Raw genomic sequence first — 22,438 nt, 5'->3', positions numbered from 1 at the left:
GCCGGAATGGTCGCTGAAAATGGGGCCGTACCTTACCATCAAGTGTGAGCAATAAATTAAAAATCAGTTATTTCAAGCATAAATAGCCATTAGCAATCTCTTGGCTGTATTTTAAAAATCTTTATAAAGCAGACAATGAATTTCTATGCAAAACATGAACTTTTGTATGGGTGTCCCAAATGTTTAATCGCCAGTGTACATAATCTATCTGTAAAATTTATGTGGAAAAACTAATAATACCTTATAATAATTTTTAGAAGACATTTTTATTAAGTGAAAAAACATAAGACAATTTATTTCTTGATTTTCTAACCTTTATACCTGCATCACTTGGTTAGTGCATGAGCTAGTCTAATGAAGCAGCAGTCCATGGCACACTCAACATAGCGACAGTATACTTACACTGGCACAATATTGAGTTGCCAGTCCATGTAAACAGGGTGTTTTTGACAAAAAGTATAACATATTATTAATATATAATACACTTACACATCAACTGTATAGGTATTTGAATCGCTCTAGTTCATACGTTCAAAACAAATGAGAATGTACATAATCCAAAAGACAGAACATGGAATTGAACACCTTAAACGAGAAATATATTTAGAAGAACAGACTTCCCTTGACAGCTACGACGAGACTAGCGACAGTGCTTCCATCCCCCAAACCCCCGTCTCTCTCTCTCTCTCTCTCTCTCTCACACACACACACACACACACACAATCACACACGTGCACACAGTGAGATGCCTGCGGAGTGCAATAGACATCAAGGCAGCATTCTGTCCTTTAGCATGGAAAAGAACTCAACTGAAGATGAATGCGCGGACTCGGGAGCTGAAACCGGCGGGTGAGTGAGCGTGCCCGTTCGACTTTTCCCGTTTTTGTTAGACAACTGCTACTGGCGACTCGCGACTCCGGTGACACACAAGCTCTGTTCGGAAACGGGTCGCCGGGGGATTTTCTCTGCCTGGCGTGCAAGGCCCTCAATGCCCCGAGAGAGCAGATTTAACTCCCATTGTACGTGTGAGTGCCAAGTGCTGCTGGCGCCTAGAGCGACACTCGCGAAGGTGATAGTTGAGACTCTTCCACGCTGTTGGGCCGTAGTATTTGCGGACTGGAAGCACTGTCACCCTCGGATCGCGCTTTATCTGCTCCTTCATGATAGGATGCGACACTACTGCCAGCATCTAAAACTATAACATTCTTCACATTATCTGTGACCATTCAATGGAGTACACATTTGATATAATATATTTGTGATACATCATATACAGATACTAGTCAGATGCTACTGAAATAATAATAATAATAATAATAATCATCATTCAATAAGTATACACAGCAACTGACATATTACAAATAGCATTACGTATTTATCCTACATTTCAGCCCATTTATCTAGTTAAGCATTTGAGTTTATTGTCACAAAGCCTCTACTTGACTGATACCTGAGTGCTACTCTGAACACTTCTTGCAAATAAAGTTTCAAAGTGAATACCCATAAAACATTAAGGCACTGGCAATGGGCATTGCACTTGATTGCAATGTGCATATTATGCACCAAGTCCCTCTCATCAGTTGAGTCTTGTAGTCTTGCAAACTTGTATAAACTAATGCTTGGAACGTCCATTTCAGCAACCTACTTAATGCAGCTCAGGCTGAGTCAGCTGGAGCCTATCCTGGCAGCATTGGGTGTAAGACAGGATACAATTGAGGACAAGGTACCAGCCAGTCATCACAGGACACAGTCACACACAAACCCACACACACTAATGCAGAGACAGTTCAGGGTCACCAGCCAAACTAATTGCATGTTTCTGGGATGTAGGAGTAAAAAAAGAGAACCTCACAGACTTAGGTAGAATGCATATACTTCATATAGACAACTGGCAGGGATTCAAACACAGTTTCCAGTCTTATGAAACTATGAAGAAGTTTTCCGGTTTAAATGGTTTAATTTAACGGTGGAATGTATCTTTTGATTGTGATTTCCATGTTCCATTCTGTCTTCATTTTTCTATCATTTATTGAACTCTTTTTCATGTTATTGTTATGTATACAGTATATGTATACATTGTATGGCGATGGTCTTTATCTTTAAGATCATTCATTCTTAAATTTAAAATTTGTTTTTACTGTGTAAATTAGAGTTAAATTAGAGTATTAATATTTAACTATGTACTATACACTTTTTCTGTATTTTGTCTTGCAGAAAACAGTAGGTGTCAAATGGCAGCTTGGTGTATTTTAAATGTGGTTTGTGCTGCTGCCGCACAGGTCTGGCATCCTAAGTTCAAATTCTGGTCATGCATGTTCTCCCCTTGTCTGCACAGGTTTTCCTCCAGCTACAGTAGTTGTTCTCCCACATACCCAAAGACGTGCTGGTGTATTAACCCAACATGAGCATAGGTCTATGCATAAGTGTGCCACATAATGAACTGCTAACCTGTTTTTAGGGCTATTTTCTGATTTGCATCTGATACTGCTAAAATAGACTTAGGAGCCACAGTGACCCTAGGTTGGATTAAAGAGGTCTGAGAATATATACTCTTTACCAGTTAAAACTATGATTCTCATGTTCGCCTCCTTCTTTTGCAGTCCAGGATTGTAAAATACTAACAAACAATACAGTACACGATATTTAAATAAAAAGTTAACCAAAATACTAAATAAAAATATTAAAAAATAAATCATACTTTAGCTGTGCCTTATTCAGGGCACTTTCCTAGTTTTTGTTCTTTGAATGTATATAATGAAAGGAAAGTGTTTATTTGTAGAATAGGCTGATTAATAAAGTTATTACAGTACGTTGGAAGAATGTTGTAGTGGTTAGATAGATAGATAGATAGATAGATAGATAGATAGATAGATAGATAGATAGATAGATAGATAGATAGATAGATAGATAGATAGATAGATAGATAGATACTTTATTAATCCCAAGGGGAAATTCACATACTGCAGCAGCAGCAGCATACTGATAAAAAACAATAAATTAAAGAGTGATAAAAATGCAGGTATAACAGACAATAACTTTGTATAATGTTAAAGTTTACCTAACGTTTACGTTTAGGACACTGGGTCTTAAACTAGTAGGCAGATGCCATTACAGTTTTAAGTTTTGCTCCACAGTGTGACCCTGAACAAATCAATTAACTTGTTTGTACTCTAACTGAAGCAAATACCTGAAAACAGCTGTAACCTGAACTTGTAAAGTCACTATGGACAAAGTTGACAACTAAATAGCCAAAAATAATACCATACCATACCATTTTTGAAGCTGGCTTAATCCTGAGTAGGGTAATGGGGGAGCTGGAGCCTAACCCAGCAAACATAGGACCCACGGCAGGAAAAGTCACCGGACATTGCACCATCCTGTTGCAGGCTGAACACACACACATGCACGCACACACCATGGCCAGTTTAGCTTTGCCAATCCACCTATTCTGCATGTCTGCATACTGTAGAAGGAAAACCATGCAGACACAGGCAGAACATGCAAACTCCACATACAGAAGACCTGGGATGCTAACATTGGTCTCCCTACTGCAAGGCAGCATTGTGCCAACCCAAATAATAATAATTATAAATGAAAATAGGAAAATGGGTTAATTACCTATAGCAAGAATTAAGGTCAAGTGTGGTGTTTAAAAACCCTGGAATACAGATTGTATCAGGAAAGGTGTAATTCTCAAAAGCTTGATAGTGCATTCAAGTGTAAGTCAGACTACTATACTGCCATTTTTACACTGAGTCAACTGCTAGACCGTGGTCTGGACACAAGCCTTGCAGAATATTCCAATCTGGCATGTGCTTTGGCCTAAAGAGCTGCTCATTTGTTGGATGACTGAATAGTGAGGTTGTGTGTTTATTTTTACTTGCTCCTAGAACTTAATCACCGGCTCACAGATCATCCCCTTGTCCGTCTACTTATGAGCTAAGACAATCTTTCTGCCTTCTTTGATTAAGGCTGGATTCTGCTGGACTGCTTTTGACTTCTAGTTTCTGCAATGATCCCTTACTTACATCTTTATCCTCTTTATTCTAAGGAGCTGTCAGATGTTATCATATACCCAGAAAAGGCAATCCTTGCCATTTGCCCACAATATACTATAGTCTGTTTTTGGTACTATTTTACCCAGATTCATGATGTACTATACAGTTTTCAGTGGGTCTAAAGTAAATTTTCAACTCTTTTGCTATGTTAACCTGTTCAAAACAAATGTGGCTTTCAATGTGTTAAAAAACATAAAAACTTTTGAATTCAGATACAGATGGAAATTTGTTACCCCTTTATTCATTTTGCCGAGTTACAAATACAGTTTATAGCATGAAACCATTGAATATGACAATATGAAGGTCCAGAGGTTAATACTGTTATATGTTCAGAATACTTACTTGTGTGTAATTTCTGTCTAGCAACGAATTACCAGTATATTGATATTATTGATGAGCACTGATAAATCTGCAATCTAATAGAAAATAATTGAAAATATGTATTATAATTTATTGTGAGTTAAAGTGTGTAGTGCATAGTAAATGCAGGACCAAGATTGTCTCAATTTAAAGGGTTTTTGTTACAATTTAGTTTCCTTAAGTCTCGGGGCACTAAAGGATGGTACATTTAACACCCATTCTTTAATGTACACTGCTTAATCTACTTTATCTGACATTGTATGCTTAATTCATTGTAGGTTTGGGGCTACAAGAGGGTCATACCATACCGCGACAGCAAGTGACACCAGTGACTCTATGAAAATGTTATTCTGTATTGGAACATGTCAATAAGTGCTATTGTGGCTTTGGTTATATTTCCAGAAAATGGTTTGATAATCCATTCATTTATATTATTGGAACACATATTTGGGCTTCACATGTACTGTATAAGCACATATCTTTTTTTGTTATCCTGCCAAGGTTCTTTTGCTGTCATAGAAGAGAATAGTACACTTTAATATTGATGTAGTGCAGTTTTATATTGGTGCTCTTAGAAGCAGATCACATCACATCACTTTTATATAGCTGGAAAGATGTAAGGATGTCTTGATATTCTCAATGTTTAACTATATATCTTTTAGCCACAGTCTTCCATTATACGAACATTGACCTTGTGTGATTAAATGGTTCTAATAACCTGTTGGGCATGTATTTCAGTACTCAGACAGTGAAGGTGAGAGTTTAAGGTGACTGTACATATTGGAAAACACTCTTCATTCTTGTTAGTTCATGATCATATTGTAGACTTTCAAACTATTTGCCTCATGTTCAACAAATACAGAGCAACATATGACCATTTAGGTTTATACAGAAGCATTTGCAGCACATGGAGTAGCTAGCCTTTGTTAATATTAAACCTGACAACCGCAGGAATTAAAGATTAGTAGCCTGTTTCTTAAAAAGCACTTAATTTTATTCTGTCTCTGCTGATAGCTATTAAAGCATTCCAATACTGAGGAGGAGGAAGGATTAAACAGAAGAAAAATAAGAGATATTCACAGAAAAAAAAAGCTCATGAAGTTCTTTTACTTTGAACCTTGGAGCTTCTGGTAAATTCTGGTAAAGCTCTATTTAAGTACTGAGAAAAGCGCTATATAAATGTAATGAATTATTATTACGCCTGCATAAGGCAACTGGCAAAGTCAGTAATAGAAAGCAGTGTCATTCTGCTATCTTTGGATGCAGAAAAAGCATTTGACATGGTTGAATGGGTTTACCTGTTCACCACATTGCACACATTTGGGTTCAGCCTAAACATTTGTGCATAACTACTCAATACTAATCCAGAGCCTCAGTTCGTATCAACAACATTGGATGTCCCCTATCACTATTGCTCTTTGCAGTCGCCATTGAGCCATTGGGTGTTTACTTTGGAAATGCATCAAAGATGAAGGGGACTTTCAGAAAAGGACTTGAACAGAAAATATCAATATATGCAGATGATATGGTATTATATACTGTATATATCAGACCCACAAAATTCTGTTCCAACAGTCCTAAAAGCACTAGCAGATTTTCAAAAGATATCTGGGCTCAAAATTAATTTAAATAAAAGTGTGTTTTTTCCAGTAAACTCTCTAGCACACAATATTAGACTGGACACCTTCCCATTTATCTTAGCAGATCAGTTTAAATATCTAGAGGTAAATATCACAAGTAAATATAATGCTGTTTTTCAATAAAAATTTGCTATCTGCATGGAAAAAATTAAACAAGATGTGAATAGACGGTCCTGTTAAGATGTTAAGATGAACGTCCTTCCCAAGCTTCTTTTTCTATTTCAGACCATCCCAAATATATTAGCAAATCTTTTTTTAAGAAATTAAATTCAATCATAACTTAATTTATTTGGAATTTGAAACATTAATGCAGTCAAAGGGCAACTCTACCATGATGTGAAGCAGAAAAGGGTGTGGCACTACCCAACTTTCATTTTTATTACTGGGCAGCAAATATACAGGCCATAAAGACCTGAAGACCATAAAGACATCCATCCATCCATTATCCAACCCGCTATATCCTAACTACAGGGTCACGGGGGTCTGCTGGAGCCAATCCCCGCCAATACAGGGCGCAAGGCAGGAAACAAACCCCGGGCAGGGCGCTAGCCCACCGCAGGGTGCGCACACACACACCCACACACCAAACACACACTAGGGACAATTTAGAATCGCCAATGTACCTAACCTGCATGTCTTTGTACTGTGTGAGGAAACCGGAGTACTCGGAGGAAACCCACGCAGACACGGGGAGAACATGCAAACTCCACACAGGGAGGACCCGGGAAGCGAAACCAGGTCTCCTAACTGCGAGGCAGCAACGCTACCCACTGCGCCACTGTGTCACCCCCGTAAAGACATCCATCCATCCATTTTCCAACCTGCTGAATCCAAACACAGATTGGCTGGAGCCAATCCCAGCCAACACAGGGCACAAGGCAGGAATCAATCCCGGGCAGGATGCCAACCCACCGCAGGACACACACAAACACACCCACACACCAAGCACACACTACGGCCAATTTAGAATCACCAATCCACCTAACCAGCATGTCTTTGGACTGTGGGAGGAAACCGGAGCGCCCGCAGGAAACCCACGCAGACACGGGGAGAACATGCAAACTCCACGCAGGGAGGACCCGGGAAGCGAACCCGGGTCCCCAGGTCTCCTAACTGCGAGGCAGCAGCGCTACCCACTGCGCCACCGTGCCGCCCCCCATAAAGACATAAAGACACAAATTAACAAACATACACAAGCATTCTACAATAGAATTAAAATCTTGCAGTACAGTAATCCCTCCTCCATCGCGGGGGTTGCGTTCCAGAGCCATCCGCGAAATAAGAAAATCCGCGAAGTAGAAACCATATGTTTATATGGTTATTTTTATATTGTCATGCTTGGGTCACAGATTTGCGCAGAAACACAGGAGGTTATAGAGAGACAGGAACGTTATTCAAACACTGCAAACAAACATTTGTCTCTTTTTCAAAAGTTTAAACTGTGCTCCATGACAAGACAGAGATGACAGTTCTGTCTCACAATTAAAAGAATGCAAACATATCTTCCTCTTCAAAGGAGTGTGCGTCAGGAGCAGTGACTGTCATAAAGACAGAGAAAGCAAACAAATCAATAGGCTTTTAAGTATGCGAAGCACCGCGGCACAAAGCTGTTGAAGGCGGCAGCTCACACCCCCTCCGTCAGGAGCAGAGAGAGAGAGAGAGAGAGACAGTGTTTGTTTTTCAGTCAAAAATCAATACGTGCCCTTCGAGCTTTTAAGTATGCGAAGCACTGTGCAGCATATCGTTTCAGGAAGCAGCTGCACAAAAGATAGCAACGTGAAGATAATCTTTCAACATTTTTAGACGAGCGTCCGTATCGTCTAGGTGTGTGAACAGCCCCCCTGCTCAATCCCCATACGTCAGGATCACAGATAGTCAGCGCAAGAGAGAGAGAAAAGTAAGCAATCTAGCTTCTCAGCCATCTGCCAATAGCGTCCCTTGTATGAAATCAACTGGGCAAACCAACTGAGGAAGCATGTACCAGAAATTAAAAGACCCATTGTCCGCAGAAATCCGCGAACCAGCAAAAAATCCGCAATATATATTTAAATATGCTTACATATAAAATCCGCGATGGAGTGAAGCCGCGAAAGGCGAAGCGCGATATAGCGAGGGATCACTGTAGTTCTTTATATTCCCTGCTCCATGCTCCAGTAAATACAAACTATCTCCAATACACTAATAATCCAATTGCCCTTCATTCACTCAGAATATGGAACCAATGTAGGAAGCACTTTAAGACAATATATGACAACCACTCTTTTTCATCTTCACAAATATGCATAATATTTAAGGTTTGGAAAATGTCTGAGATTAAAACATATAGAGACTTGTACATAGATAATGTTTTTGCATCCTACGTGCAATTAAGAATTAAATTTAACTTCTCACCAACACAATGTTTCCAGTAGTTTCAAGCTAGAAACTTTGCTAAACGGAACCTGCCCAATTTTCCTCACCTTCTACCTATTTCTATTTCAGAAGAAATATTGATCAGTCTTGAAGAATCAGATAGCATCTCGACAATTTATAAAAACATTTTAAAGATCCTTCCGTTCAAAAATCCCAGGGTACAATGGGGAAAGGATCTTTCACTTAGTATTTCACAAAAGGAGTGGAAGGCAGCCATGCACAGAATACAGTCTAGCTCCATTTGTGCAAAGCACTCAATTAGTCAAATTATAATCTTCTAACAAGCGCATTTATCTCGATTAAAACTATCCAGAATGTTTCCAGAGCAAGATTAAAGCAAACTAACTTCAACCTCATATTTTGGGCATGTAACGAATTAAGATTATTTTGAACAAAAATCTTTGAATGCCTATCACAATCACTGCTAACCTATTAACAGCCGTGTTTGATGTATTCCCAGACAGGCTTAAAGTGACGAAGGACTAACTAATTGTCTTTACTTCACTACTAGCATGTAGACTTACCTTGCTCAACTGGGAGAATCCCACACCACCACTTTTAAGTCAGTAGGTAACTGATGTCCTATACTATTTGACATTGAGGATCTTTTCAAACCTTTTTAAAAATATGGCAGGATCTAATCAGTAACATTTTAGAATATCCTTCTATATCGGGGAAAAGGAGACTCTTCCTTCCTTGCTGCTTTCAAATATTTGCTTTGTTGGCTGGCTCTCCTCTATTTCTTTTGGGTGGGCGTTGAATTTTGGTTTTGGTAAATTTCATTTGGTTGTATGAATTGTTATTTGAGTATAGTCACAGGACTCTGTAGTCCGCAGCATCATTATCGGTGTAACCATACAGGAGATACATAATTCATATCCAAGATACCTAGGGCTGTGACCATTCTGCTTATGTGTCAGCTCCATTTCCTAGCATTTGATAATAAACTGGACATTAAAATAAGTGTGATAAACATGTTCATTAAACCTAAACTTGAAATATGCCAAAATGTTGAGAAGAACTAGTAATTTTAGTGAACATTTGACATGTATGTAACATAGGCTAACAAAATGACTGAAAATTGATTGTTGTTTCAGTTATTGGACTCATTTTTGTTTAGGCAAAATAGATGGATATAAATTTTGTTTTCATCTAAAATTAGACTGATCTGTTCTATATTGTTTCAGGAGAATCTAAAAATGATTTCATAGTAACTTCAATAATCTGTCAATGTATTAAAAGCCTAATGTAACACTATACTTGCTTATATTCTAAGCTTAATTCCCTGATTATGTATCTCTTTGAGTTGCAGTAACTGCTTTAGCTGCTCAGTGATTAAAGAAACAAGCAACCTGCATGAGTTATGATCAAAAAAGTTACTATATTCAGGTTTTTGTTGAAAAATGTCTCCGTGCAGTGTTTCAGTGGCTACTAAATAATAAATCACTTATTTATCTGGTATTGATTTGAACTAGTGTTGACTTTACATGCTTTGTGCTTTTCTTTATATTATAAATTGTGATTTTGCTGTGATTCAAGTATATATGATGATCCTGCAATGCTGAGTGCCATTTGTCAGACCAATAAAATAAAAATGTAACGCAGAGATTCATAAATGCTCTTTTACTCATATTTAATTGAAAACGGTGCAAAGAGAAGACATGTAATATTTTTACCTCTCAAAACTAAAATAAAATTGTACATATAAGCTAATTCTAATTCCAATATTCCACAAAAGTTGGGACAGGCCATTATGTACCTTTAGAATGTGTTAAAAAATCCTGTTTTGAACAAACATTAGGTAACAGGTGATGCTATCATGATTGTGTATAAAAGAAGCATCCCTGAAAGGCTCTGACATTTACACGCAAGGATGGGTTGAGGCTTATCATTGTGTGCTAAACTTTGTGAGCAAATAATTGACAATTTAGAAACAACAGCTCTTAATGTGTGATTGCAAAGAATTTAGAGATTTCACAATCTACAGTGCGTAACATCATTAAAAGATAAAAAAAATAATGTGAAATTAGTGTGCGTAAAGGGCACAGAACTGCATAAAAAAGTAACATTCTTCTGTAATGAATGTAACACAGGGGCTTGGGGGTACTTAGAAAACCATAGTCAGTAAAAACAGTTTGTCACCACATCTACAAAATAAAACTATTACTAATGAAAGCACAAGTCATACATCATTCAACATCCGGAAATTCTAGTGACTTTTTTGAGCTAAACCTTGTCTAAGATGGACTGAATCAAAGTGGAAATGTGTGCTGTGGTCTGACAAGTCCACCTTTCAACTTAATTTTGGAGAAAATAAACACTGCATCCTCCCCACCAAAAAGGATAAGGATCCTCCTGTGTTATCAACAACCAAGATCAAAAACCAGCTTCTGTCATTTTATGGTGTGCCAGTTCCCATCCGTATGTCCATGGCTTGTTAAACTTATGAAGTCACCTTTAATGCTAAAGGGTATATAGGTATTTTGGAGCAACTTATTCTGCCATCTACACATCTTTTTCAGAGACATTGCCATGCCACATTCAGCTTATATTACAACAATATGACTTCACAGTATTGAGCTAATGTGGTGATGTGAATGTTGATGCTAATGTGAATTTCCCCTTGGGATTAATAAAGTATCTATCTATCTATCTATCTATCTATCTATCTATCTATCTATCTATCTATCTATCTATCTATCTATCTATCTATCTATCTATCTATCTATCTATCTATCTATCTATCTATCTATCTATCTATCTATCTATCTATCTATCTATCTATCTGGTGCAATATGAAGCACAAAATATGCCAAAGGAGGCCCAGGCCTGTTGAGCAGCTGAAGTACTGCATCAAGCAAGAATGTACAAGAAATATTTTCAGCATTACAACAATTGGTGTCTTCAGTTCCAAACTGAATTGTTTAATGAACAATTTAATGATTATTGAATTTTATTAAAAGGAAAGGTATTGTAACACAGTTGGTAAACACACTACTGTCCCAACTCTTTTGGAACTTGTTGTAGGTTTCACATTCATAATGATTGTTTATTTACCAAAATAAATAAAATGTAGTAGTTTAAACTTTACAGATATTGCCTTTGTACTGTTTTCAATTAAATATGGGTAAAGGAGTATTTACAAATCACTATTTTTATTTACATCCTGTCCCTGTTTGTTTTTGGAAATGGGGTTGTACAAGAACAAAGAGAGCAGGCATGTGACCACTTTTAATGGCATGTGACTGTATTGGAGAAAAATCATTTTCCAGAGTAATGACATATTACGGTATTTCAAAACATTTCAAGGCACTGTGGTAATATGTACACAGTGTGTTTTTTATCTGTGGTCCCATTGGTATTATTACAAAGATGGCCACAGCCCTGTGGGTACATTTATAAAAATGTTTGAACATCTAATGCACATAATGTCAGGTTTGGAAAAATTGCTGTGGGAGCCCTGCACTTGTAGAACTGATGTAGATAGTTTATATCAATGGACTAGGAAGTATAAATATGAAAAGCACTTTGAATAATATCAGAACATGATATATAAAAGATATCTGAACACTTCACTTAACTATTCATGAGAGGCAGGAGTCCTAATGATTACAGCTGCAAGTGCTGGCAGAAGAATAAAAGATCACAAATTGTTTCTCAAAGGTAACATCCAAGTAAGCATATATAATCAACTTTCATGTTTCATACACATGTTTTCTGCAATGAACTAGTGCCCTGTCCAGCCTTCCTCAACCATATTATGTGCGGAAGCTGTTCATAGTGTTCACAGGAAACATGGAATGATTGCTGTCTGTGAGAGTGGTGTTGGTTATGTATGGAAGAATAAATTATGCACTGAACTAATCATGCACACATAAGCTATACTCCTCAATACCCAAATAAATTACCTTCCCTTGTGTTTTGCTGAAATAAACATCTTGTAAAACTCTTTCTTATATCCTATTTCTTCTTCAATAATCATGACTTAGCAACTTGAACTCATTTGCCACCTGTGCTGCTTCAGCCATATCACATTGGCTTTGGCCTTTCTGCATGATATGGACTTGCAGACACATTGTTTGAATTTTTGCTTGAGTTCCTCACCCTTGCTGTGTTGCATGCTTTTCCTGTTCTCTTGACAAATTTTCCACATGCTTTGTTTAAAATTGCGACCTTTTTTACCTTCCCCAGACATTTTTGGTTCTGCTATGCATTGCCTTTCCCTTTGTCATTGACAACTTCATGTTTTTTTATGTTCACACAGACACCTCCTTCCATAATCTACCAAGCATTTTCTATAAACAGATCTTTTCCTTTTTCTGTGTGTTTCTATATTATTATTTTTGCAAAAACAACATATTACTGTATCATTTTATGTTACTTTGGATATATAACAGTATTTTAACTTTTCAGTAGTCATCAGTTATCCAGAAAAGGGACTGAAATAGAGTGACATCAGACATGATGGTATGGTAAAAGGGATATGAAAATATGTGAAGGATAATTACAGTCAAACTAAGGATGAAAATAATGTTTCAAATAATGAGACATTTTATTAGCTGTGTATCTATTTTGTTGCTTTCATAAACAAGCATTTTTTTACAACACATTTTTCAGTCAATCATGGAACCAAAGTGTACTCACACATTTCACTAAACCCATGATGAATTACGAATTATCTGATATTTTCTAACAGCTAGTTTTTTTCTTCACAACATCGGGTAATATGTTTCTGTAATCATTTTGGGAAAACATGACCCAATATAGAATATACTTGCTCATACAGAGGTATCTTTTCTATTACAGAACAGAGCAACAGATATTTTTTTTTCCTCCACGCTCCACAAACATTGTTAGAGCTGGGTATAGCTAACAGCATGTACTAAGTAATTGTGAAGGTATCAAAGAAAAGGGAAGAAAAATAATGCACTACAAAAAAAGGAAAAAAACAGTAATATATTATTCCATCCATCCATTATCCAACCCGCTATATCCTAACTACAGGGTCACGGGGGTCTGCTGGAGCCAGTCCAGCAAGGCAGGAAACAAACCCTGGGCAGGGTGCCAGTCCACCACAGCAGTAATATACTATTGCATTATGAAATTGTTTATGCCTTCATCTGACCAGGTCAGGTCAGGTTGGGGAGCATCAACTGGTACAGCGTGTTGCCGCACACACCACCAAAAAAACAGCTCAGGATCCTGGTTGGCAACCCCCAAAGCAGACATGCGGTCCAGTCCCACTCTCCGAAAATGACCCTCTACCTGTCTCAGCCAGGTGTTACATGGGTGTCCCCTTGACCTGGTCCAGCCTCTTGGGTCCTCAACAATGAGGATCTTGCGAGCCAGATCACCCTCTGGGAATGATGCCACATGGCTGTAGTGCTGTAACCAACGTTCCCTCACAATGCAGGTCATGTGCCTCATTCAGGGCTCCATGAGCGACTGCTCATTCGACACAAAGTCAAACCAGTGGTACCCAAGGATTCTCCGAAAAGACACAGTACCAAAGGAGTCAAGTCTTTGTCTTAGGTCAATGGATAGCGTCCATATCTCGCAACCATTTAGCAAGACATGAAGCACCTAGACTCTAAAGACTTGAACCTTCGTCCTTTTGCATAAATATCAGGAGCGCCACACACCCCTTTCCAGTGACCTCATGCCCACTAGTGGCATGCAGAATTACCTCACTTAACTGAAAGAATCCTAACCCAACCTTCTATAACTAAGTGGGTAAGCAATGTGCTATATTATCTCAAATTAGAAAAAATGTAAAGGATATGTCCAAAACCTTTCTTTAAACATGGCAAGAATTTGTTAATATTATTTTAGAATAAGTATGCTGGGCCTGCAGTTGACTTATGTTATTAATTGTTTTATCGTTTCTTTTTACCTGTGTCTCTATTCTGTTTCTCATTCTTATGGTGGGAGTTGAATTTAATATTGCTTTTGTTTCTTTTGTTTACTATTTTTCATTTGCTTTTATTGTATTTAATTTGAAATAAACAGTTCTAGTATGTTATTATAACTTGTTTGATTAATACAATGCTATTGCATTGTTCTGGTTTTTGAAAATAAAATATTAAAAAAAGATAATGTTGTAAGATAATCGCCATTCTTAATTTTGAAGAAGTATTAGTATTATTGTTAATGATCAATTACTAAAAGTGAAATGCCAATACATTTAGTATATGCACATCTAAGATAAATTAAATAATTAATGATTATCATCTGCGGTGGGCTGGCGCCCTGCCCGGGGTATGTTTCCCGCCTTGCGCCCTGTGTTGGCTGGGATTGGCTCCAGCAGACCCCGTGACCCTGTAGTTAGGATATAGTGGGTTGGATAATGGATGGATGGATGATTATCATATCATTGTTTCCAAAATATATGTCGAAATCCCTCTGATTTATTGTTTCATGGAGAAAATTCTCACTGCATATTATATTACATGATATCATTAAATTGGCCCCATATCTGCAACATTGTGTCAAATGTGGTTTCTGCCGCATATAAAGTTCCACCACTATAGGCATTAACTCTCCACAACCCTGAACTAGATAATACAGTTAGAAAATGGGTATGACTGATAATGGAAGAATGAATGGATGATTCTGTGTAACCCTGAATAGACTTAAGGTGGACCTGGCTAAATTCAGTTTCATTTTGATTTATTACAGTGTTAGTGGACAAAACAATTGAATAATGTCAAAATGCCAACTGTTCAGCTTTGCCACTACAAGTCATTGAACAAGGTCTCAGACTCATCACACTTGTAATTCAGGACCAGTGTATGTACTTCTTAATTCTTTTAGCTTGTTAAAAAGAAGAATTTCTTTGTTAGCTGCATCTAAAAATACACAGTATGAAACTAACTAAGAAAGAAAACAAGTTTAAGCACAAAGAAAAGTTAAAATATCCAAAAACTCGGAGAAGCCAGGAAATGTCTGATGCCGACCTTTATACCTCATGATGCCACACATCGCACTCTTGTGGTTGACCTTACTTTGGTGTGATTTTTATATATTATGGGTCAAAAAGAGACTGTAGAGTAACAGAAATGAAGATCGTTAAAGAAAAACATATTTCCATCTGTTGCTAGTTAATGCACTAAATAAAGGTCTGTATTTTATTGGAAGGCAATGCAAAACGTGGACAGAGATTGTCTTCAGTATTATTTGCTTATTTTGTAATCATCATCCTATTGTATCTATTGGTTTTCTTTAGAACTGACCTATATAACTCTAAATAATAATCTGAGTAGGACTCCAGTCTTTCAATTGGGGTGGATACAGTATGTGTTTATAGATCTCAATGCAGGTATGAATGTGGCTGTGTGAAGACTCCTAGATTACATTTCTGAATCTGACATTATTTTTTTCCACTTCACTGTTTTTGTAACATACAGTACTTAATTATAATTTTCAACTTGTCCCTAAAGTGATTAAACATGAAAAGTGATTGATAATACAGACCAGGGTACTGGAGGGAGATGTCATATTCATTTTCAGCTGGCAGAATGCCTTGTTCAGGAAACATTGATAAATATTGCAGTTATAAAATCAAATTTGAAAAAATATCTTCTGTCAGGTTATTTCTAAAAAGGCTTTCTACAAATAATGTCAACCATCTATTAAATCCCCAAGGGCCAGCAATATACAATCCTTTGTGCTGGTTTAAAAATAAACCAGAATTGTCACAAATAGAAGAGTGTCCTTAGTCCTGCAGTGAAGACAAATTACAGTGCCACAACTCACTCTCACAAATTTGTAAAAAGTGTCAGTTCAGACCAGAATTCTGCTTTTGTTAGGTAGCTGGCATCAAGAAACTGCTTGGGTACAGTACAGTAATCAAAAATATTCTTTGATGACAAATTCTAAAATCACTGAAATGGACCTTATTCTACCATATACTGTCCGTTACCAGACACAATATATTGTGTTAAATGTTAATGAACGGAGATATCTCTTTCATTTATTGAGTAATTTCCTAAGCCTAGTTTAATTTTCATATGTCCAATGCCCAAAATAAAAACATTAATACAGGAATCATAGAAGGCCGTATCTGCTATACCAATAAGAAATGCAGTAGTGTCTGCTTAGCTAGCTGCTTCTACTGATGAACAAGAATGTCATTCCTTGTCTTTAGGTAATTCTTGATTGCATGCCATCTTGCAAGCAGAGAATAAATGGAAATTGCTTTGGCAGCCAGAAGCACAACCTAGTTGTTGCCCAGGAAATGTTACTTTGTCTACATGAATTTACTATAGTAATTGTTATAAGTTGCTGGATTAGTTTAGCTATTATCTTGATTGACTGAATGATTGCCTCTTGTTTGTGAAACATTTTATGTTCTTATGCTTTTAACTTGTCTGACACAATTTTAGTTTGCAGCATAAAACGAGCAGTCTCACTTCAAAGTTTTGATTCCTTCCATCCATCATTCCATTATGCTAAAACCTTCTTAGTTCAGTTTAGGTTTAGAGAAAGCCTGGTCCCTTTCTTTGTAAATGTTTTAGCAGTATACAAGACTGTATGCAAGGGCAGTGCTTTGGGGAAGGATACTATTTATTTAAGCATAAACCTAAATCTAGTAACTTCATTCTAGTCTCACAGAAAGCCAACCTCAGCAGAAGCCGTTCTGAGTAATGTGTAAGTATGCAGCGGTTTTTCACAATGGATTGCTTTAATTTGGATTATAGGTATGGGCAGACAGTACAGTCCTCTCTAACTGCAATAATCCTCTCATGGCATCAATCGTTATGTCAAAGTTTTCACATTACAAAAAATTCTTCATGCAGTGTCAACACTGTGTATGGTAGGGATGGTGCGCTGCTGACCTCGACTCGGGACGTTGTGGGTCGGTGGGGGGAGTACTTCGAAGACCTCCTCAATCCCTCTAACATGCCTTCCAATGAGGAAGCAGAGCCTGGGGACTCGGAGGTGGGCTCCCCCATCTCTGGGACTGAGGTCACCGAGGTGGTCAAAAAACTCCTTGGTGGCAGGGCCCCGGGGGTGGATGAGATACGCCCAGAGTTCCTCAAGGCTCTGGATGTTGTAGGGCTATCTTGGTTGACACGTCTCTGCAACATCGCATGGACATCAGGGACAGTGCCTCTGGATTGGCAGACTGGGGTGGTGGTCCCCCTCTTTAAGAAGGGGGACCGGAGGGTGTGTTCCAACTACAGAGGGATCACACTCCTCAGCCTCCCTGGAAAAGTCTATTCGGGGGTTCTGGAGAGGAGGGTCCGTCGGATAGTTGAACCTCGGATTCAGGAGGAACAGTGTGGTTTTCGTCCTAGTCGCGGAACAGTGGACCAGCTCTACACCTTTAGCAGGGTTCTGGAGGGTGCATGGGAGTTCACCCAACCAGTCTACATGTGTTTTGTGGACTTGGAAAAGGCGTTCGACCGTGGCCCTCGGGGAATCCTGTGGGGGGTGCTCCGAGAGTATGGGGTACCGGACCCCCTGATAAGAGCTGTTCGGTCCCTGTACGATCGGTGTCAGAGCTTGGTCCGCATTGCCGGCAGTAAGTCGAACTCGTTTCCAGTGAGAGTTGGACTCCGCCAGGGCTGCCCTTTGTCACCGATTCTGTTCTTAACTTTTATGGACAGAATTTCTAGGCGCAGCCAGGGTGTTGAGGGGGTCCGGCTTGGTGGACTCAGGATTGGGTCACTGCTTTTTGCAGATGATGTTGTCCTGTTTGCTTCATCAGGCAGTGATCTTCAGCTCTCTCTGGATCAGTTCGCAGCCGAGTGTGAAGCGGCTGGGATGGGAATCAGCACCTGCAAATCCGAGACCATGGTCCTCAGCCGGAAAAGGGTGGAGTGCCCTCTCAGGGTTGGGAGCGAGATCCTGCCCCAAGTGGAGGAGTTCAAGTATCTCGGAGTCTTGTTCACGAGTGAGGGAAGAATGGAGCGTGAGATCGACAGGCGGATCGGTGCGGCGTCCGCAGTGATGCGGGCTCTGCATCGGTCTGTCGTGGTGAAAAAGGAGCTGAGCCATAAGGCAAAGCTCTCAATTTACCAGTCGATCTATGTTCCTACCCTCACCTATGGTCATGAGCTATGGGTAGTGACCGAAAGAATGAGATCGCGAATACAAGCGGCTGAAATGAGTTTTCTCCGCAGGGTGTCTGGGCTCTCCCTTAAAGATAGGATGAGAAGCTCAGTCATCTGGGAGGGGCTCAGAGTAGAGCCGCTGCTCCTCCGCATCGAGAGAAGTCAGATGAGGTGGCTCGGGCATCTGATTAGGATGCCTCCTGGACGCCTCCCTGGTGAGGTGTTCTAGGCACGTCCAACCGGGAGGAGGCCCCGGGGAAGACCCAGGACACGCTGGAGGGACTATGTCTCCCGGCTGGCCTGGGAACGCCTTGGGATTCCCCCGGAAGAGCTAGAAGTAGTGGCCAGGGAGAGGGAAGTCTGGGCATCTCTGCTCAAGCTGCTGCCCCCGCGACCCGACCTCGGATAAGCGGAAGAGGATGGATGGATGGATGGATGGAAAAAATTCTTCAAGTGCAATCAGTCTTCAGCCTATATAAGGCATTTCATGATGGAAAACCTCTGAAATTGTTTAATATAAAATAAATGGCATAACATTGAATTATATACTTACAGCTACAGAAGTGATTTGAACCAGCCATCTTGTGATTTCCAATTTAAGTTCCCTCTCATTGAAACATGCTATATATTAAAATGAAAATATCTTTGATGTGAAAGCCATATTTTATATGAAATTTATCTCGTGATTTAGGGCATAATGTTGTGAAAAAAGTATTCTCCTGCTTCCTGGAAGCTTCTGTCATTGCACGTCTACAGACAAATCTATTATTAGGTTAAGGGCACCTGATTGAACAAATAACATATTTTTAGTTATGTCATTTGTTGAATGAACAAACCTATCCCAAGCTTATTGGCACCACTTGTACTCAATAATTGGCTGTGCCACCTGTAAACATATTTCTAAAAATGACTACAACCATACCTGTCATGCAATGAAATGTCAGTCTCTTACACTGCTGTGGAGAAGGCTTTTCTTGCTTGCAGAACTGCTTTAATTTGGACACATAGGTAAGGTTTGAAGCATGAACTACCACAGCATCTCTTTTGGGCTTAGATTGGTACTTTGAATAAGTGCGGAGTGGTAGCTTTGAGGATGGGGATCTGCGATGGCAATAAGAATGTTTCCGGTTTGAATTCCGTAAACACCAGAAGTGACTGTACTCCATTGGGCCCTTGAGCCAGGCCCTTAACCTGCAGTTGCTTCGTCTTGGGTATGACATTAATCTGCACCCAACCCTGCAGGCAGGTCCTCCAACTTGCAGGGAAAACTTGGGGGTTAGTCGCAGGATTGGCATTCCAGCCACCGTAAAAAAAAACCTCACACTGTTCCAGTGTGGAGCTGAGATGTCACCCGCTGCACTTGGGTCTCACTCCACTCAGGTGATTTGTCGTGTGGTGACATACTCCCAACCTTCATTTCTTTTGATTAGGCCAGTCCTAATCTTTAATGTTGTTTCTTTTCAGTTACACTGATGTGGACTTATTTTGTTTTGGATTACTGTCTTGGTGCATTAACTAGCTGTGTAACAACTTCAGCTCAGCCTCTGCTACCACCATAATATTCCCTTAAAAATTTTCTTATACAGAGTAGAATTCATGTTTCCTTGATGTATGCCATATCATCCAGGTCCTGAGGAAGCAACACCTCCCCACATCATTATACTACCAGTTTTGTTTTGGTGGTGTGATGCTCAGACTCTGGAAGGCTGTTTTCTTTACAACAGGTACAATGGGACCCATCTATTCATATAACACTCTCCTAAAAGGTTTGGATCATCTAGGTGCTTTCTGTCAAAAGAAATATGAGATATTACAGGTCACCTCCTTGGATGTTTTCACATTTTATTCTCATACAACATTGAACCATAGACCACAGAGGATTAAACTTTGCTTTTTTGACACTGATCAACAGAAAAAAAAGATTCTTTAATATCAAATGGTTCACACACACAGACATTCTGGTGAGAAAGAGAAGACAATGTCTGTATCATCTCAAATAACGGAAGAAATTCAGAGTGTTAGAAAAGTCTTGAAGACCTCCTATCACTTGGCTGTTAAAAGCGCTGCAGAATGGTGCACTTGGCTGAGAACATCACAGAGATATCAATGCCATTCCTACAGGACCTATACAAACAGGTGCACTACCAAGGTAGCCAAGATCATGAAAGAATCCTCTCGCCCTTTCTACAGCCGGTTTAAATAGTTAAGATCTCAAGACCTCAAATCAAGAACAGAAAGACTAAAAAAGAGATTTATTTCCCAAGCAACAAAAATAACTATTGTTTATCTTGTCTCTCATTCCTCAAAACTGTAAAAATAGTCATCTATTATTTATATTTTTTAACTATTACTTAATATTTAACAAATATTATATCAATTTCTGCACCTTTTAACATTTTATATCTATTTTTATTGTATACCTTTTAATTTAATTGTGCAGTACAGGCTCTTCAGTGAGCTGCATTTTACTGTATACTTCTCTTATTATTTCATTTGATTTTGTGTTATGCCACATGTATTATGAATATTTTTGTAAATATTTTATTTGTATGTATTTTAAGGAAACTGTATAATTTTAGTATTTATATTGTCACTGAACGATAAGCCTTCAAAATTTAATTTTGTTAATAGAAAATGAACAGCTAACACATGTGGTGTATAGTTTAATTATAAAAATACACTTTAATATAGGACAAATGGTTTTATGTATCTGTTTATGCAGGAGCTTAGTGTAAAAAGTTTTTTAAATGGATAAAGGAAAAAAAAATTGGAATCATCCGATCAAATGACATGAGATCAGTGATCAGTATTGGCCTTAAAAAACCTGATTGGAGCATCCCTTATATACACATAGTAATAATACATTATATTCTTAGGTAAGCGATATGTAGTTGTGTATACATATGATCAGTTACACTAGTCTCAGTAAATTGTAGGACTTATGTTTGTGTACTGTGTTGGCAGTTTGTGTATTTGTTTTAATTCTTTTTAATAACTACTAAAATCTGCCTGTTAATTTTTTTCTCTTTCATTACTGCAGGTCTGATTGTAGCCCCATGTCTTCTGCTGGCAGTAAGTAGGCTTTATGTTTCTATCCTATACTCCCTTGATTTGCTTAATACTGTTAAACTTTACCATGTAGCATCTGGCACACAGGATGTTCTTTTCTTTTTAAGAAAGCTGACTTTAATCTCAGTCTCTTTTTTGTTGTTTTCTTATTATTAACAGTCTTTCTATCAATGTCCATTTTTTGATGACATACTCAGCTGACAAACAGTTGCCAGTTGCATCACTGCGATCAACTGAGCAGAGGAGAATTTCACACAAAATGTCTTGGCAAAAGGAGAGGTATTTATGTACTGGTGTGGCAAAGTAGGAGTCAGCTATGGGTTACAGCTCTTATTATTTCTGGTGATGAGTGTTATAATCAGAATTGGAATGAGAAAATCAGAAAATAAGAACCAGAAAGATGGGCCAAAAATCAATAACTAGGAATCCTAAATAGAGACCAAAGTACTAAAAGCCAGTGCAGAAACCAGAAGATGAAGCAGAAAAAAGAGAGGGCATAATCAAAAAATATCTAAATAAACAAAACGTACTGGGAGGTACTTTGCCGACAAACTTGGAGAGTAATGAGCTTAACCACTGCTTTAAATAGGCACAAGCTGACAACATCACACTGCTTGGTATTCATATGATTGTAATGAGCACCACTGCTACAACAAATGGTCCCTATTGCTACACAAAAATGACTTTGAACATGGAAATGTACATATTCACAAAAGTCACATAATCAAAATAAAATATAAAAACTTGCATAAAATGGGACAAAACCAACAAAATGTGTGAAACCATGGATAAACATGCAAACTGTATAAAAAGTATGTCTCTGACAAGGAGAACTTTTAGG

The 22,438-nt window shown here is 38.5% G+C and overlaps 1 protein-coding gene across 1 annotated transcript in view; it reads left to right on the top strand.

Annotated features, from left to right (window-relative positions):
* The first annotated feature begins 704 nt into the window (after nucleotides 1–704).
* The window catches only part of LOC114651128 (protein FAM124A), a 65,129-nt gene continuing 43,395 nt past the window's right edge, over nucleotides 705–22,438 (top strand). Inside the window, exons 1-2 of the mRNA XM_051926257.1 lie at nucleotides 705–849; nucleotides 21,569–21,600. Of these exons, the coding sequence (XP_051782217.1) occupies nucleotides 746–849; nucleotides 21,569–21,600 (136 nt within the window). The 5' untranslated portion in view covers nucleotides 705–745. The remainder of the gene's footprint in view (nucleotides 850–21,568; nucleotides 21,601–22,438) is intronic.

The sequence above is a fragment of the Erpetoichthys calabaricus genome, chromosome 4 (assembly GCF_900747795.2).
Source record: "Erpetoichthys calabaricus chromosome 4, fErpCal1.3, whole genome shotgun sequence".
Classification (NCBI taxonomy): Eukaryota; Metazoa; Chordata; class Cladistia; order Polypteriformes; family Polypteridae; genus Erpetoichthys; species Erpetoichthys calabaricus.
This window is presented reverse-complemented; position numbering and strand designations above follow the sequence as displayed.